An 18125-nucleotide genomic window follows, 5' to 3' on the forward strand; every position below is an offset into this window, starting at 1 on the left:
GCTATATTAATATCAGACAAACAGAAATCAAAATGAATAATGCATTTATTGCCATTAAATGACGCAGAGAAATAGCCCATATAATAGACATAAATTTTTATTTATTTATTTATTTATTTATTTTTTGAGACGGAGTCTCACTCTGTTGCCCAGGCTGGAGTGCAGTGGCGCGATCTCGGCTCACTGCAACCTCCGCCTCCTGGGTTCAAACAATTCTCCTGCCTCAGCCTCCTGAGTAGCTGTATTACAGGTGTGTGTCACCACGCCCAGCTAATTTTTGTATTTTTAGTAGAGACAGGGTTTCACCATTCCTGACCTCGTGATCCACCCACCTTGGCCTCCTGAAGTGCTGGGATTACAGGCGTGAGCCACTGCGCCCAGCCGACATGAAATTTTATGTGCTTACTGATAGGGATTTGAAATGTTAAATGAGGTCGGGCGCGGTGGCTCATGCCTATAATCCCAGCACTTTGGGAGGCCAAGGCGGGTGGATCACGAGGTCAGGAGATAGAGACCATCCTGGCTAGTACGGTGAAACCCCATCTCTACTAAAAATACAAAATTAGCCAGGCATGGTGGTGCATGCCTATAATTCCAGCTACTCGGGAGGCCAAGGCAGGAGAATGGCTTCAACCCGGGAGGCAGAGGTTGCGGTGAGCCGAGATCACGCCATTGTACTCCAGCCTGGGCAAAAACAGCGAAACTCCATCTCAAAAAAAAAAAAAAATTAGCCAGGCGCGGTGCTGTGTGTCTGTAGTCCCAGCTACTCAGGAGGCTGAAGCAGGAGAATCACTTGAACCTGGAAGGTGGAGGTTGCAGTGAGCCAAGATTGGGCTATTGCACTCCAGCCTGGGCGATAGAGAAAGACCCCATCTAAATAAATAAATAAATAAATAAATGAGGGCCGGGCGTGGTGGCTCACACTTGTAATCCCAGCACTTTGGGAGGCCAAGGCGGGCAGATCACGAGGTCAGGAGATCGAGACCATCCTGGCTAGCATGGTGAAACACCGCCTCTACTAAAAATACAAAAAATTAGCCGGGTGTGGTGGCGGGCGCCCGTGGTCCCAGCTGCTCTGGAGGTTGAGGCAGGAGAATGGCGTGAATCTGGGAGGCGGAGCTTGCAGTGAGCCAAGATTGCGCCACTGCACTCCAGCCTGGGCGACAGAGCAAGACTCCATCTCAAAAAATAAATAAATAAATAAATAAATAAATAAATATAAATAAATGAAACGTTAAAGGAGAGAAAAAATTCTGAGAGAAACACAAGAAAAAGTGGACAGACACACAATGGTTATGATCAATTGTTATGAAAAGCAGCCACTGATTCCCATGACAGATGGGCCAGGGTCCCATTTGTGGCTGAGTGGCTGCGCAGGGGTGACCCTTTTCCCTTCTCTTTCCAGGTGCCTTGGTCCCATTTGTGGCTGAGTGGCTGAGCCAGGGTCCCATTTGTGGCTGGGTGACTGAGCAGAGGTGACCCTTTTCCCTTCTCTTCCCAGGTGCCTTGCACACCAAGAGGCCTCAAGTGGTCACCAAATATGGAACCCTGCAAGGAAAACAGATGCATGTGGGGAAGACACCCATCCAAGTCTTTTTAGGAGTCCCCTTCTCCAGACCTCCTCTAGGTATCCTGAGGTTTGCACCTCCAGAACCCCCGGAGCCCTGGAAAGGAATCAGAGATGCTACCACCTACCCGCCTGGGTAAGAGTCAGAGGCCTGTCCACTGGGAGGGGGTAATGGGCCTATGCCTGCATCTGGGTGGGGCTTTGCACAGCTCACTGAGAAGAACTCACTGTGTGATCACAGGCAGGCCTGGGGCCCATTCTGGGCCTCAGTTTTCAGACCCGTATCATGAGCAAACTGGTCCTGATGGTGTTTACGTCACTGACAATGCTGCTGTTGGTTTTTGTTTTTGTTTTTGTTTTTTTTAGATGGAGTCTCGCTCTGTCACCAGGCTGGAGTGCAGTGGCACGATCTCGGCTCACTGCAACCTCCGCCTCCCGGGTTCAAGCGAGTCTCCTACCTCAGCCTCTGAGTATCTGGGGCTACAGGTACGTGCCACCATGCACACCTAATTTTTGTATTTTTAGTAGAGACAGGGTTTCATTATGTTGGCCAGGATGGTCTCGATCTCTGGACCTCGTGATCCACATGCCTCGGCCTCCCAAAGTGCTGAGATTACAGGCATGAGCCACTGCGCCTAGACTTGTTGTTGGTTTCTTAGAGGAGAGCTCCAGGCAAGGGGGAGGCTGTCACCGACCGTGCTCCAGCACCTGCTGGGGAGCTGCGTTTTCCTAAATGTGTCTGAGGGGCAGTGTTCACTCTCACATCACCCCCCTGACCCAGTCCGGAGCTCTTCCCTCTCTCTGGGGGCTGAGCCCTGAGTCACAGAAGCATAATTAGAACAATGACTGCCCTTTGAAGCACTGGGCTTGGCGATTTACCCAGAACAAGTGTATTTACTGTTTATTCAGACTATTGAGTAATCCACTGTCCAGAACATTCTGTGGCAATCATTAACAATGCTCAGCATCAGTTGGTTAAAGCACAGGGTTTAGAAAAATGTCTGAGAACCTGGGTATCAGCTGATATAAAAAGATACAAATACCACCCCAGGTGTCTAGCTGTTAAAAACAGGTTGTTGGCTGGGCACAGTGGCTCACACTTGTAATACCAGAATTTTGATAGGCCAAGGCAGGAGGACTGCTTGAACCCAGGAGTTCAAGACCAGCCTGGGCAGCATGGCAAGACCCCATATCTACAGAAAATTTTAAAAAAATATCTGGGGGTGGTGGTGAGCACCTGTGGTCCCAGTTACTCTAAAGGCTGAGGTGGGAGGCTCACTTGATCAAAGCCCAAGGGATCACGGTTGTAGTAAGCCATGAGTGCACCACTGACTGCACTCCAGCCTGAGCCACAGAGTGAGACCCTGTCTCAAAAAAAAAAAAAAAAAAGCAGGTTGTCCACTGTTAAAACATGACTAGCAGTTACTAAAATACCAGAGCGTTCCTTGTCAGAACATTGGCTGTCACTGATAAGATCCCAGTTATCCTGAACATTCTGTGACTTATTTAGAATCCCAAAGATCAGGTGACAGAACATGGGATGGCCACTGTTAGAACCCTGGAGATCAGGGATTTAGAGGTTAGGGTGTTCACTCTATAGAAGTCTGGGCATCAGTTGTTAGAAACTGACCATGAGCTGTCAGAACAATGGCTGTTTGGAAACGGAGTGTCAGGTGTAAGAATTTGTGGATTGCTCAGAATAGCCCATGGGGTGGTGGTTGGGGTGGGCAGCGGGAGAGGAGGATGTTTCAAAGATAGTAGTTTCTGCCTGGGTAGTTACGGGGGAGGTGGAAGGAAGGTATCAGACTCCAAATTTATTTTGAAAGTAAAATTGGCAGGATTTGCTGGAGAATTGGATATAAGCCACAAGGAAAGAAGAGGAATCACTGATAATGACTAGTTTTTGGCCACAGTAGACAAGGAAATAGGGGTACCATTTATCAAAATGAGGAAAACTGGAGCAAGAGCAAGTTTGGGCAAAATAGGAATTCATTTTGAGCCAGGAACAGTGGCTCATGCCTGTAATTCCAGCACTTTGGGAGGCCGAGGCAGGAAATCACTTGAGCTCAGGAGTTTGAGACCAGCTTGAGCAATGTAGTGAGACCCTGTCTCTACAAGAAATTTAAAAAATTAGCTGGGCGCAGTGCCGTGGTCCTAGCTACTTGGGAGGCTGAAGTAAGAGGATCGCTTGGGCTTGGGAGGTTGAGGCTGCAGTGAGCTATGATCGTGCCACTCACACTTAGCCTGAGAGACAGAGTGAGACCCTATCTAAAACACACACACACACACACACACACACACACACACACACACACACAGAGTTCCTTTTGGGGCCTGTTAAATTTGACGTGCTGACAGATGTTCCACGTGGAGGGGCGGTAAGGTGGCTGGAGAGAGAAGACAGAAGGCAAACTGATCATCAGCACATCAGTGGTGTGAAGTCCCTGGGCCTGGATGATGGGAGAAAGGATGGTCAGAAAAAAAAACAAAAGCTGAGGGTCGAGGACTGGGCACTGTCATGCTTAGGCCTGGAGAGAAGGAGGAACCACCAATGAGGTGGCAGGAATATCAGGAGCACGCGGTGTTACAGAAGCCCAGAGAAGGAAAGCTGTTCGAGAAAGATAATCTGGCCGGGCGAGGTGGCTCTCACCTGTAATCCCAACACCTTGGGAGGCTGAGGTGGGAGGATCCCTTGAGGCTAGGAGTTCCAGACCAACCTGGGCAACATAGTGAGACCCTGTCTCTACAAAAAAATTAAAAATTATCCAGTGTGATGGTGCGTGCTTGTAGTCCTAGCTACTTGGGAGGTTAAGGATCACTTGAGCCCAGGAGGTCAAGGCTGCAGTGAACTATGATCATGTCACTGCATTGCTGCCTGGGTGACCCTGTCTCTAAAGAAAGAGAGGAGGCTGGGCACCGTGGCTCATGCCTGTAATCCCAGCACTTTGGGAGGAAGAGGCAGGTGGATCTCGAGGTCAGGAGTTCGAGACCAGCCTGACCAACATGGCGAAACCCCGTCTCTTCTAAAAATACAAAAATTAGCTAGGTGTCGTGGCATGTGCCTCAGGAGGCTGAGGCAGTGAGCTGATATCTCCCACCTGAACCCAGGAGGCGGAGGTTGCAGTCAGCCAAGATGGTGCCACTGCACTCCAGCCTGGCCGACAGAGCGAGACTCCATCTCAAACAAAAAAAAAGAGAGAAGGAGATAGAGCAAAGGGGAATATAATATGGTCAACCATGTTGAGGGCTGTCAGGGCAAGTAAGATAATGACAGAGATTTAGCAAGATGGATGTCACTGGTGACCATGGCAGGATGGCTCTGATGGTGGGATGGGCACAGAAGCCTTGGCTGTTCATAATCCCAGTTCCCAGCTATCAGAGCCCTGGCCTTCCTGGTGAGGTGCTAGATGTGGTTTACTAGACAGCATTCTAATACCACATTAGCTGCTGCCAGAGGAGTGTTGGAATGCTGTAGGGAAGGACTGGTGAAAGGGAGCAGGTGATGCTCTGGAAACAGGCTAGGCTAGGACAAGAGCAGAAGGGAGCAGAGGAACAGGCGAGGCAAACAGGGTGTCCTGCACCCAATCAAATGGTCCAGGCCCAGCTGTTATGAGAATAGCCACCTAGGGGTTGGGCCAGCAGGGAGAAAAGGTGAGGTGGCCGGAGAGCCCATGCTACAAAAATACCCCAAATATCCACACAGTATAAGGCACTGGGCTGGGTGCCAGTACTCAGATGAATCTACCTCCATTCCTGCCCTTGGGAAGTGCATGGTCACTTGGGGAGAAAAACAGCCAACTGAAATAACTCCAACCAGGACATGGTCAACAGCGGACAGGAGGCCAGGCATGGTGGCTCATGCCTATAATCCCAGCACTTTGGGAGGCCGAGGTGGGCAGATCACTTAAGGCCAGGAGTTCGAGACCAGCCTGGCCAACATGGTGAAACCCCCGACTCTACTAAAAATACAAAAATTAGCTGGGTGTGATGGCGCGTGCCTGTAGTCCCAGCTACTTGCGAGATTGAGGTAGGAGAATTGCTTGAACCTAGAGGCAGAGGTAGCAGTGAGCCAAGATCATGCCACTACACTCCAGCCTGGGCAACAGAGCAAGACTCTGTCTCAAAAAAATAAGTGGACAGGATGTCGGGAGGCACAGAAGAGGAAGTGACCAGGAGACGAGACACCACTTAAGCTGGGCCTTAAACACGAATAGGAGTTTGCTGGGCAGGGCAGAAGGCATTTGCTTGAGAGGACTGAGGCCCACAGGCTTGGAGGTGGGAGGCAAGGGGCCACATGTATCTACAGCAAAGGGTGGCTGGGACAGAGATGACTGGATGGAAAGGAGGGCCTGGGTACTCCGGGTATCTTAACTTTATCCTGAGGGCAGTGGAGAGTCAGGGAAGATTTTTGTTGATTTGTTTGTTTTTATTGATATATCATAGTTGTACATATTAGGGAAGATATGAAGAAGAGGAGTGACATAGTCCGCCAGAGTGTGGCCGAGGAGTAGGAGGAGTGTGAAGAGGCTGGGGTACTGTCCAGACCAGAGACGGTGGTGGCCTTGACATCTCCCCAGAGATGGGGATGGAGGGGAGGGACCATATTCCAGAGCTGTTTGGGAGGCAGAAGGGAGACTGAGGGGAGGGTGGGGCATGAAAGACAGGGAGGTGCCCAGGGCAGGCAGGTTCCTGCCTTGACAGCACCAACAGGAGCAGGAATCTCTCCACGGACTGAGGCGCCGGGCAGGGAGGGGATGGTTCCTGAGAGGCCAACCTGCCTCCCAGTCCTGGGCCCCGGGGCTGGCGGAGGCCTCCTGGACACGGACACGCACGCACATGCGCACGCACACGCACGCGCACAGACGCTGCCTGGATTTTGCTTTGGGTTCCGTCTTCTCACTGCGGACCCTGGATTGAAACGATCTCCCCGCGGCCGCCGCCGCTACCTGGTGCCCGCAGGTGCCTGCAGGAGTCCTGGGGCCAGCTGGCCTCGATGTACGTCAGTACGCGGGAACGGTACAAATGGCTGCGCTTCAGCGAGGACTGTCTGTACCTGAACGTGTACGCGCCGGCGCGCGCGCCCGGGGATCCCCAGCTGCCAGTGAGTGCCAGGTCTCCCGCGCCCGCGGTCCCACCGCCGCCCACCGCCCCGCTCAGGCCCCGGCCTTCTTCGTCCAGGTGATGGTCTGGTTCCCGGGAGGCGCCTTCATCGTGGGCGCTGCTTCTTCGTACGAGGGCTCTGACTTGGCCGCCCGCGAGAAAGTGGTGCTGGTGTTTCTGCAGCACAGGCTCGGCATCTTCGGCTTCCTGAGGTGGCGGGGCCGGTACCCTTTGGGACCGCAGCTGTGGCCGGAGCGGCGGGGACTGGGTGGGAAGGGAGGGGCGGGGCCTGGGGAGGGGATGGGGGGGTGGGGCCGTGAGGCGGGGGCGGGGCCTGGCGCTCGGTGGAAGGGGCGGGCGCTCCATACCGTCTGGATGGGGCGAGCTAACTCCAAGGAAGGAGCTAACTCCAAGGTCGCAGGACTGGGTCTTAGAGGGGCAAGGCTGGGCTGGGTGGGGGAAGCCCAGGAGGGCAGCCCAACGCGCCCCGACTGTCGAGGCCCGGGACCCTGACAGTGAACCCCACATGCCCAGCACGGACGACAGCCACGCGCGCGGGAACTGGGGGCTGCTGGACCAGATGGCGGCTCTGCGCTGGGTGCAGGAGAACATCGCAGCCTTCGGGGGAGACCCAGGAAATGTGACCCTGTTCGGCCAGTCGGCGGGGGCCATGAGCATCTCAGGACTGGTGAGAGCAATGCCCAGACGGACCGAGCACAGACTTAGGCTCCTGCGTTCCCACAAATGTATGCTCCACTGCACAGGCCATGTGCAGATTTGCGTGTACAGGAACGTGCCTGCCACAGAAATGCTCTCGCCCCTGCCAAGGGTACAGCCCCTCACAGCCAAGGATGTCTCCTCTGTTGAGGGATAGCACTGATGAGAAAACTGAGCCCCAGGAAGGGTAGTGCTGAGGCTTGGGGTAATCAGTGAATCCAGGTGCTACCCAGCACCTTCTGCCTCTCCACATTCCCCCAGAACTCTATCCCCTGAACAGAGCCCACCATCTGCCCCCTGGGCAAGGCTAGGACCTCACACCAGGCCTGCAAGCCAGGGGCATGAGTTGACGGGCTTTGCCCCTGACTCCTGTGTGACTGCTGACCTGGGATGTGCCTGGAATGTGGGTGTACTGTAAGGTGCCCTGTGAGGGGCATATGGCTAGGAAGTGAACACATCACACAGGACATTGCTGGCCACAGTCATAATAATACTCAACAGCTGAGCACTTCCTGTGTGCCAGGCATTCTTCTAAGCACCTTATGTGTCGTCATCCATGTAATTCCTTCAATAGTCCAAAAAGAAAAGTACTGTTGTCTCCATTCTACAGATAAAGAAAGGAAGGCCCAGAGAATTAAGCAACTTTATCCAAAATTCACTAAAAAGCAGAGGAAAAAAAAATTTTTTTTTTTTGAGACGGAGTTTTGCTCTTGTTGCCCAGGCTGGAGTGCAATGGCGTGATCTCAACTCACCATTACCTCCGCCTCCCGGGTTCAAGTGATTCTCCAAAGCAGGGAAAGATTGTAAGCAGCAAAGTGACATGATCAGATGTGCATTTAGAGAGATGGCTCAGCCTGCTGCATGGGACTGGGTTGGCAAGAAACAGGAGCAGAGACTCGGAGAGCTACTGGGAGGGGCAGGGATGGGGATAGGATATATCCTAGGAGAGATCATGGGGGCTGGCTCTAAAGCAGGGGCAGGAAAGATGGAGAGCAGAGGATGGCTCAGAGTGATCCAGGAGGCCAAATGGGCAGGACTAGGGCAGCTGGGGTGTGGTCATTAGCAGAGATAGGGAAGGCCCCTGGGGCTGGGGGATGGTATGGGGTAAGGAATGCCACCCAGACAGGGATTGGCTGGAGCAGGTTTGGGGCACATGAAGTCTGAGGTATCCAAGGGACAGGATGGGAGGCCCTAGATGTACTTGTTCCCCCAACTTGGGCAGTGGAGAGAGGCTAACAGCTGTCAGCACAGGTAACAACCTGGGGAAACCATGAGGTCCCTTCCACCTACCCCTCATTTCTAGCCCTAAAGTAGAGGGAGACCCTTTTTCCACACCAGCAGATTCCCTCCCCCAGTCTCACATCCCCTCTGGAACCCACTGGGGCCCACTGTACAGACCAGAGGCAGGAATACCACTGGCTTTAGGTCTAGGACATCACCCCAGGACTCCTGACTCCCTCCCAGCTACTTGCCCTTCCTGGCTTCACTCAGGCTGCCTGCCCATGGCCAGACAGATGCCCAGAACAGCCCAGGTGTCTCTACTTGGGCATCTCACGGGTATATTCCTCCCTGTTCTTGCAGATGATGTCACCCCTAGCCTCGGGTCTCTTCCATCGGGCCATTTCCCAGAGTGGCACCGCGTTATTCAGACTTTTCATCACTCGTAACCCACTGAAAGTGGCCAAGGTGAGTGCCTCTCCTTCCCCAGGGCTCAGCATGGAAGGGCAGGATGGAAGCACCCCTGAGCATCCCTTCTTCTCTCTATAGAAGGTTGCCCACCTGGCTGGATGCAACCACAACAGCACACAGATCCTGGTAAACTGCCTGAGGGCACTATCAGGGACCAAGGTGATGCGTGTGTCCAACAAGATGGTAGGTAGAACATTCCAGCTGCCTGACCTGGCTGCCTGAGGGCCATCCTCCTATCCTGGTACCCAGCCACCCCCAACTACTTCCCCAGGGACCCTGTCTCAAGAGCACACGAGGGAGACTTCCTTTAACTCTGATCCCTTCCTCTCCCCCATAGAGATTCCTCCAACTGAACTTCCAGAGAGACCCTGAAGAGGTAAACAGGCCACATTCTGCAATTTGAGTATTTATTTAACACCTACTTTGTGCCAGGCACTTGGGATACTTAGGGAATTGTTCAGGCCAAGATCCCTTCCCTAGTGGAGCTGATGTTCCAGTGGGGAAGGAGAATAAACCCTATAAATAAATATATTGTCCACCTCCTTAGAAGGTGATAAGTGAATAGCAAGGAATGGAGAGGGTAAAGGGGTTGGACATGTTGGGAGGTATGGACTTTTAAATAGAATGGCTAGAACAGGACTCAGTGAAGTGAAATTTAGCAAAGATTTTCAAGAGGTGAAGGAGTGAGCTATACAGATACCCGTGGCCATCCCAAGTCCACGTAATTTGGTCCTGCCTATGCTGCTCCCCTCCCACACCCATCCTCCTGGGGCTCACCATGCCAGCCCCAGCCTTTTCCCAATCAAAGAACCTAGGCTAGAGCAGCCTCTGAAGGGGCACCCAAGGTCGCAGGGACCCTGGGAGGATACTTGAGGAGACTGGCTGGAAATGCCCTTTGCCTTGTAGATTATCTGGTCCATGAGCCCTGTGGTGGATGGTGTGGTGATCCCAGATGACCCTTTGGTGCTCCTGACCCAGGGGCAGGTTTCATCTGTGCCCTACCTTCTAGGTGTCAACAACCTGGAATTCAATTGGCTCTTGCCTTATGTAAGTGAGTAGGAGTTCAATTGGCTCTTGCCTTACGTAAGTGAGTACCATAGTGGAGGCAGGGAAGGATGCCTCTTGGACGGTGCTGGGCACCAGGTCAGATGCCAGTAGCCCCTCTGTGGATGCCCTATGTTTGGGAGCCTCCTATAGTCCCTGTACAGTGAAAACTGGCCATGAATGATGGAGGGGAAGAAGGGAGAAGTATGGCCTGCTAGAGATTTGAGGACCACAAATTCTCAGATCATAGTTTAGATGGGTTATGATGTTCATTCCCAAGCCTCTAGGCAACTGCAAATCCTGAAGCCCTCCCTTGCTCCTGGGTCAGGGTAGATGCCCCAACTCAGGATGGACCCCCACTCAGTACCACTTCAGCTCTGGCCCAGGTGGTAGTGATGAGCAGGATGGGAGCAGGGGGACAAGAGAGAGTCATGGGCCCTTCCTGGGCTGTGTGCTGTGTCTGATAACTCATCATTAGATGGGCAAGACCTTTGGGGCCTTTGTAGCTCTGGCCAGAATCCCTCCTAATGCTCAGGCCTGACCCACACTGGGGTCCTTGTCTTGTGAACAGATCACGAAGTTCCCGCTAAACCGGCAGGCGATGAGAAAGGAAACCATCACTAAGATGCTCTGGAGTACTCGCACCCTGTTGGTGAGGGACCCAGCTGGCAGGGGTGCTCAGTTCGGACAGGGTTGACCCTCCTGTTTTTTTTAACCTAGTAGCTGCTCTTTGCAAAGGGGCTCCCAGCCAGGGTAAGGATCTTTCTTGGAGGGTCTGGGGTTTGCTGTGGGATCAGATGACTGCTTACAGGTAAGGTGCTCAGGGTCACAGGGGCAGTTATGCAGCAAAATCAGGGGTTACAATCAGCAGAGACAGAAACTTTCCCAGGAAGCTCCCTTTTTTCCCCCTCCCAGGCCAAAAACTCCTGGGGGGCTGAGCATGGATCCAAGTCACTGGTGGGCCCACCTCTGGCCCAGCTGGCACCCAGGCCTCAGGTAAGTGTGGCCTCCTCACTCAGAATATCACCAAGGAGCAGGTACCACTTGTGGTGGAGGAGTACCTGGACAATGTCAATGAGCATGACTGGAAGATGCTACGAAACCGTATGATGGACATAGTTCAAGATGCCACTTTCGTGTATGCCACGCTGCAGACTGCTCACTACCACCGAGGTATGTGGGGTCCCCAAGAGTGGCCACACTGGCCCCGTCCACTCTCCAGGTGTGCTGTTTACCAACTGGGCTTATCGACTGCTCCCCTACCCTCTCTGTACTTCTGGGCTAGTATAGGATTCTAAGATATCACAGAGGAGCATGCTATCAACTACAAGAGAGGAAGGGGCCAGGCACGGTGGCTCACGCCTGTAATCCCAGCACTTTGGGAAGCCAAAGTGGGCGGATCATTTGAGGCCAGGAGTTCTAGACCAGCCTCACCAACATGGTGAAAACCCATCTCTACTAAAAGTACAAAAAAATTAGCCAGCTGTAGTGGCGCATGCCTATAGTCCCAGCTACTCAGTAGACTGACGCGGGAGAATCGCTTGAACCTGGGAGGGGGAGGTTGCAGTGAGCCAACATCACACCACTGCACTCCAGCCTGGGCAACAGAGCGAGACTCCATCTCAAAAAAAAACAAAAAAAGTATAAGAGAGGAACTGTTCTTCCTTAGGAACAAGGGCAGGACCTCAAACAGTCCAGAGGAGAAGCCTGGGGTGGTCAGGGAAGGCTTCCTGGCTGAGAGGACAGGCTTAGGGGCACCTTGAAAGTTCAGGCTGACTGGGGCTAGGGGAACATGTGGGTAACAGGTTAAAAGGGGGGGGGGCTGGAAAATGCAGACACCAAAGACCCTTCAATATGAGGCCAAGAAAGGAAGGTTCAGAACAGGGAAAAGGAAGGCTTCCATGATCCTGGCCACAATCCTGTGAATTAGGTTTTAGTATTCTCAGTCTGAAGATAAGGAATTATTGATACAATTCAGAAAGGTAGAGCAACTTGCTTTAGGTCACACAGCGAATGAGTAGTGCAGACAGGATTCAAGTCTGCCCCCTTGATTCTGAAGCCAAAGCTCTTTTTCCTGCTTGGTGCAGGTGAGTGGGAGGCATGGGGTGGATAAGAAGCCTAGGCAGAGGCTTTTCCTGCATCCCTCCTCAGTTTCCCTATTCACAGATGCCGGCCTCCCTGTCTACCTGTATGAATTTGAGCACCACGCTCGTGGAATAATCGTCAAACCCCCACTGATGGGGCAGACCATGGGGATGAGATGTACTTCCTCTTTGGGGGCCCCTTCACCACAGGTGCAAAGGTCCCACCTGATACCCCAACTGGGTGTCCAGTCTCCCACCTCTGGATGCAGACCCACCCCTCCATTGGCTGGCCACAGGGAGCTCACCAGTTCCTAATCTGTGATGCTCTCTCAAATGAAAGTCTTCTGCTCCGGAAGCAGCAGAAGCAGCAGGAGTAGGGAGGGAGGTCAGTGTCCCCTGCTCTGTCTGAAATCCCACATCCCATTCTGCCCCCAGGCCTTTCCATGGGTAAGGAGAAGGCACTTAGCCTCCGGATGATGAAATACTGGGCCAACTTTGCCCGCACAGGGTGAGTCTGCCCCCCAGCACATCTGGGCATTCTACCTGCCCAGTGCTGGACCCGAAGAAGCCAGCTGCTTCGGATATTTGCCCCAGCATGTCCTACAGGAACTGCCCAGTCAGCCCAACCAGGGTGCCCCTTCTTCTTCAGCTTTTCCCAGTCAGTCACCGGATCCTAAACGTCTCTAGAATGTGTCCTTCTTGATCCATGACCCACACTCTTCATTCACTCAAGCATTCCACAGTCATTCACCACTGCACTCTTTTGGGCCCAGCCCCAGTACTGGGAGCTGGAATTCAAGGATGTTGCAGACATGAGCCCCATCCTCCAGCAGCTCACCACATAAAATCAGGAAATTACAATCCGGTACGCTGAGAGCTGTATTGGGGGAGCACAAGGCACTTTGAGAGCATAGAGGAGGTGTCTGGCCCAGCCTAGGGGGCAGGTGACATGTAAAGAGAGCTTTGGCTAGCCTTGTGACTATTTTCTTAAAGTCTCGCTCTGTCACCCAGACTGGAGTGCAGTGGCGCAATCCCAGCTCACTGCAATCTCCGCCTCCCAGGTTCAAGCGATTCTCCCACCTCGGCCTCCTGAGGTGGATTACAGGCCACCACGCCTGGCTAATTTTTGTATTTTTGTAGAGGTGGGGTTTCACGTTGGCCAGGCTGGTCTTGAATTCCTAACCTCAAGCTATCCACCCACCTCGGCCTCTGAAAGTGCTGGGATTACAGGCATGAGCCACTGCGCCTGGCCTCTCTCCTTTCAATTCATCCTCCTTATGACACTCAAAGTGTCTTTCTTTTTCTTTTTTTTTTTTAATTTTTTTGAGACAGGGTCTCACTCTGCTGCCCAGGCTAGAGTGTAGTGGTGCAATCACAGCTCACTGCAGCCTTGACCTCCCAGGCTCAAGCAGTCCTCCCACTTCAGCCACCCAAGTAGCTGAATTAGACTACCACCATGCCCGTCTAATTTTTTTTTTTTTTTTTTGAGACAGAGTCTCGCTCTGTCACCCAGGCTGGAGAGCAGTGGTGCAATCTCAGCTCACTGCAAGCTCTGCTTCCCGGGTTTATGCCATTCTCCTGCCTCAGCCTACCGAGTAGCTGGGACTACAGGTGCCTGCCACCATGCCTGGCTAATTTTTTTGTATCTTTAGTAGAGACGAGGTTTCACCATGTTAGCCAGGATGGTCTCGATCTCCTGACCTCGTGATCTGCCCACCTCGGGCTCCCAAAGTGCTGGGATTACAGGTGTGAGCCACCACGCCTAGCCTAATTTTTGTATTTTTTGTAGAGATGAAGTCTTGCTATTTTGCCCAGACTGGTCTCCAACTCCCGGGCTCAAGCAATTTTCTCACCTATGCCTCCCAAAGTGTTGGTCTTACAGGCGTTAGCCACCATACCCAGCCCAAGGGGTCTTTCTGAAATAACATCTGACCAAGTCACTCTCCTGTTTAAAACTCTTCATGGCTTCTCTCTGCCTCCAAGATAAAGTCCCAGCTCCTCAACCTTGCGTGAAAGGCCTTTCAAAATCTTTCCTATGTCATCTCCTTTCCACTTCGATCCCTTTCACACACTCTCTTTTTTTTTGTTTTTGTGTTTGTTTTTGAGACAGAGTCTCGCTCTGTCACCCAGGCTGGAGTGCAGTGGCGCGATCTCGGCTCACTGCAATCTCCACCTCCCAGGTTCATGCTATTCTCCTGCCTCAGCCTCCCGAGTAGCTGGGACTACAGGCACCTGCCACCTCGCCCGGCTTTTTTTTTTGTATATTTAGTAGAGACAGGGTTTCGCCATGTTAGCCAGGATGGTCTCGATCTCCTGACCTCGTGATCCGCCCGCCTCAGCCTCCCAAAGTGCTGGGATTACAGGCGTGAGCCACCAGGCCTGGCCACACACACACTCTGTTTTTACCTAACTCTTGACTTGTGCTTCCTCCAAAAGCCTTGGTCTTTTATATCTCTCAACCTGGCACATACTGTTTGCTCTGCCTGGAAGGCCCACCCCAATACACACTTTCCTACTCTTTATTAAAGTTCTAAGTATCATCTCCGTAAAGCCCTCTGGAACCCCAGGTCCCAAGGGAAGGGTGAAAGAAAGAAGCAGGATGAAAAGGAACACAGGTAATCCTCTCTTTTTTATTTCTGGGCAGAAACCCCAATGATGGGAATCTGCCCTGCTGGCCACGCTACAACAAGGATGAAAAGTACCTGCAGCTGGATTTTACCACAAGAGTGGGCATGAAGCTCAAGGAGAAGAAGATGGCTTTTTGGATGAGTCTGTACCGGTCTCAAAGACCTGAGAAGCAGAGGCAATTCTAAGGGTGGCTATGCAGGAAGGAGCCAAAGAGGGGTTTGCCCCCACCACCCAGGCCCTGGGGAGACTAGCCATGGACATACCTGGGGACAAGAGTTCTACCCACCCAAATTTAGAACTGCAGGAGCTCCCTGCTGCCTCCAGGCCAAAGCTAGAGCTTTTACCTGTTGTGTGGGACCTGCACTGCCCTTTCCAGCCTGACATCCCATGATGCCCCCCTACTTCACTGTTGACATCCAGTTAGGCCAGGCCCTGTCAACACCACACTGTGCTCAGCTCTCCAGCCTCAGGACAACCTCTTTTTTTCCCTTCTTCAAATCCTCCCACCCTTCAATGTCTCCTTGTGGCTCCTTCTTATGGGAGGTCGACCCAGACTGCCACTGCCCCTGTCACTGCACCCAGCTTGGCATTTACCATCCATCCTGCTCAACCTTGTGCCTGTCTGTTCACATTGGCCTGGAGGCCTAGGGCAGGTTGTGACATGGAGCAAACTTTTGGTAGTTTGGGATCTTCTCTCCCACCCACACTTATCTCCCCCAGGGCCACTCCAAAGTCTATACACAGGGGTGGTCTCTTCAATAAAGAAGTGTTGATTAGACCTGAATTTCTCCACCTATAAAATGGGTGTGTGAAGTGAATGATGTCTCAATTTGAGCCCTGAGAGAAAGGAAGTATTGCTGCCTGTTCCTTAGTGGGCTGTGCCTGGATGCTACACTCAGTCAAAGGGTGCTACTGCAAAGTTGCCTGGGGTACAAAACACTTGCCTTTTGCCTTCATGGTCTCAAGTGCACCCCTCAGGACAGCAGGACAGCCACACCCCACGCTCACTTGTCCATCAGTTTAGGTCTTAGTGCCACATCTAGATTCCTCTGGCCTCTCCTGCAGCCCATGTGTATCCCAGCCTGTCCCACCGTTTTGTTTCGTTGTTTTGTGGGGTTTTTTTTTTTTTTTTTTTTGAGACGGAGTTTTGCTCTTGTCACCCAGGCTGGAGTGCAATGATGAAATCTCAGCTCACTGCAGCCTCAGTCTCCCGAGTTCAAGCGATTCTCCTGCCTCAGCCTCCCAAATAGCTGAGATTACAGATGCCCACCACCATGCCCGGCTTATTTTTGTATTTTTAGTAGAGATAGGGTTTCATCATGTCGGCCAGGCTGGTCTCAAACTCCTGACCTCAGGTAATCCACCCGTCTCAACCTGCTGAAGTGCTGGAATTACAGGCATGAGCCACCATGCCTGGCCACTGTGGGCTTTTTGGTGGTAAAATACACACGACAAATTTTACCATTTTAACTATTTTTGTTTTTTGTGGTTGTTTTTTTTTTTTTTTTTTTTTTTTTGAGACGGAGTCTCGCTCTGTCGCCCAGACTGGAGTGCAGTGGCGCGTTCTCGGCTCACTGTGATCTCTGCCTCCCGGGTTCACGCCATTCTCCTGCCTCAGCCTCTCGAATAGCTGGGACCACAGGCGCCCGCCACAACACCCAGCTAATGTTTTTTTTTTTTTTTTGTACTTTTATTAGAGACGGGGTTTCACCATGTTAGCCAGGACGGTCTCGATCTCCTGACCTCGTGATCCGCCCACCTCGGCCTCCCAAAGTGCTGGGATTACAGGCGTGAGCTACCGCGCCCAGCCCATTTTAACTATTTTTAAATGTACAGTTCAATATCATTAAGTACATTCACATCATTGCACAACCATCACCACTATTCTGTCTTTAGAACTTTTTCATCATTTAAACTGAAACTCTGTACCCATTCAACAATGACTTGCTGTTACCCCCTCTTCCTAGCCCCTGGTAACCCCTATTCTGCTTTCTGTCCCTATGAACTTGACTCTTCCAGGTGCCTGATATAAGTACAGTAATGCAGTATTTGTCCTTTTGTGTCTGGCTTATTTCACTTCACATGATGTCTTCAAGTTTCATCCATGCTGTAGCATCTATCAGAATTTCCTTCCATTTTAAGGCTGGATAATATTCCATCGCAAGTATATAACACATTTTGTTTATCCATCCATCCAGTGATGGGCATTTGGGTTCTTTCCACCTTTAGGCTATTGTGAATAATGCTGCTATGAACACTGGCATAGTGTCCCACAGTATTTTTGTCCCAAACTAGTGTTGATTAGGCCCTTTATTCCCAGAGGTTCCTGAGTCTCTGGGGCAAATGGAAGCTGCACAGATCTGTGGGATGAGGCACATCTAATTCCCCATACCCCAGGATCTAACCCCCAAAGCAAAGGGATGGTGGAGGAGGGCGGAAGCCCCTTCCAAGCAAACATTAATCCTCACAACAACCGTGGATCTTATTATCCCCATTTTACAGATGAAGAAACTGAGGCATTGAGACATTAAAAAGCCTTGCCCAAGGGCCTGAGCTGGTGGAGGCAGAGCAGGAATTGGATCCAGGCCTGTCTGAGGCATCCTGCCACCTCCATCCAGACCTGGAGCAATCCCTGAGAAGGGTGGCTACCACCGGAGATGTGGCAGCTCTAGTCTCAGGAAGCACAGCCGGAGGATGTCCCAGGCAACCAAACAGCCACTCATCAGTAAGGAGCCAGAGTGAGGGCTGCTAGTTCAGCCCCCGGAAGGTGGTCCAGGGGCAGCCAGTGCAGAACTCAGCAGGAGCTCAGTTCCAACTGAGCCTGATTTCACTCCAGTGTCCACAAGGGACATCCTGACCTGGAGGTCCTCGGCTACTCACCCTGGGGCCTGCTGGCACAGCCCAGGAGCTAGCCCAGGCCTGCCTCTGATGGTTCCCCCTGATTTCTCCCCTGACAAAGATTCTCTCCTTGACCAAACTCTACTCAGACTTTCCTGAACTTTTTCAGCTAGGCCTGACTTTTTAGCAAGATTCCTTCTAAGTCAGTTTAACCAGAGCCCCCCACCTTCGATATCTGATCATCTTCCATAATCTAATTAAGTTCCTTAGCCTCGGCCAGGCACGGTGGCTCAGGCCTGTAATCCCAGCACTTTGGGAGGCAGAGGCACGCAGACCACTTGAGCTCAGAAGTTCGAGACCAGCCTGGCCAACATGGTGAAACCCCATTCTACTAAAAATACAAAAATTAGCCGGATGTGGTGGTGGGCGCCTGTAATCACAGCTACTTGAGAGGCTGA

The 18125-nt window shown here is 52.1% G+C and overlaps 2 protein-coding genes across 3 annotated transcripts in view; both read left to right on the forward strand.

Moving 5' to 3' along the window:
• The window catches only part of CES3 (carboxylesterase 3), a 50819-nt gene extending 46121 nt beyond the window's left edge, over positions 1–4698 (forward strand). For both annotated transcript variants that reach the window (XR_010110274.1, XR_008621469.2), the window contains exon 14: positions 1502–4698. The gene's annotated coding sequence lies outside the window, so the exon portion shown is untranslated. The remainder of the gene's footprint in view (positions 1–1501) is intronic.
• Positions 4699–5941: 1243 nt separating this feature from the next.
• On the forward strand, positions 5942–16883 carry CES4A (carboxylesterase 4A). Its single transcript, XM_063597632.1, is given in 13 exon segments — positions 5942–6668; positions 6746–6891; positions 7202–7355; positions 8966–9070; positions 9152–9256; positions 9411–9449; positions 9980–10120; positions 10689–10769; positions 11137–11290; positions 12284–12346; positions 12349–12411; positions 12637–12709; positions 14846–16883. Coding segments are annotated over 13 exon segments (1401 nt in total). The 5' UTR covers positions 5942–6560; the 3' UTR covers positions 15015–16883.
• Positions 16884–18125: the final 1242 nt, after the last annotated feature.

The sequence above is a fragment of the Pan paniscus genome, chromosome 18 (genome assembly GCF_029289425.2).
Source record: "Pan paniscus chromosome 18, NHGRI_mPanPan1-v2.0_pri, whole genome shotgun sequence".
NCBI lineage: Eukaryota > Metazoa > Chordata > Mammalia > Primates > Hominidae > Pan > Pan paniscus.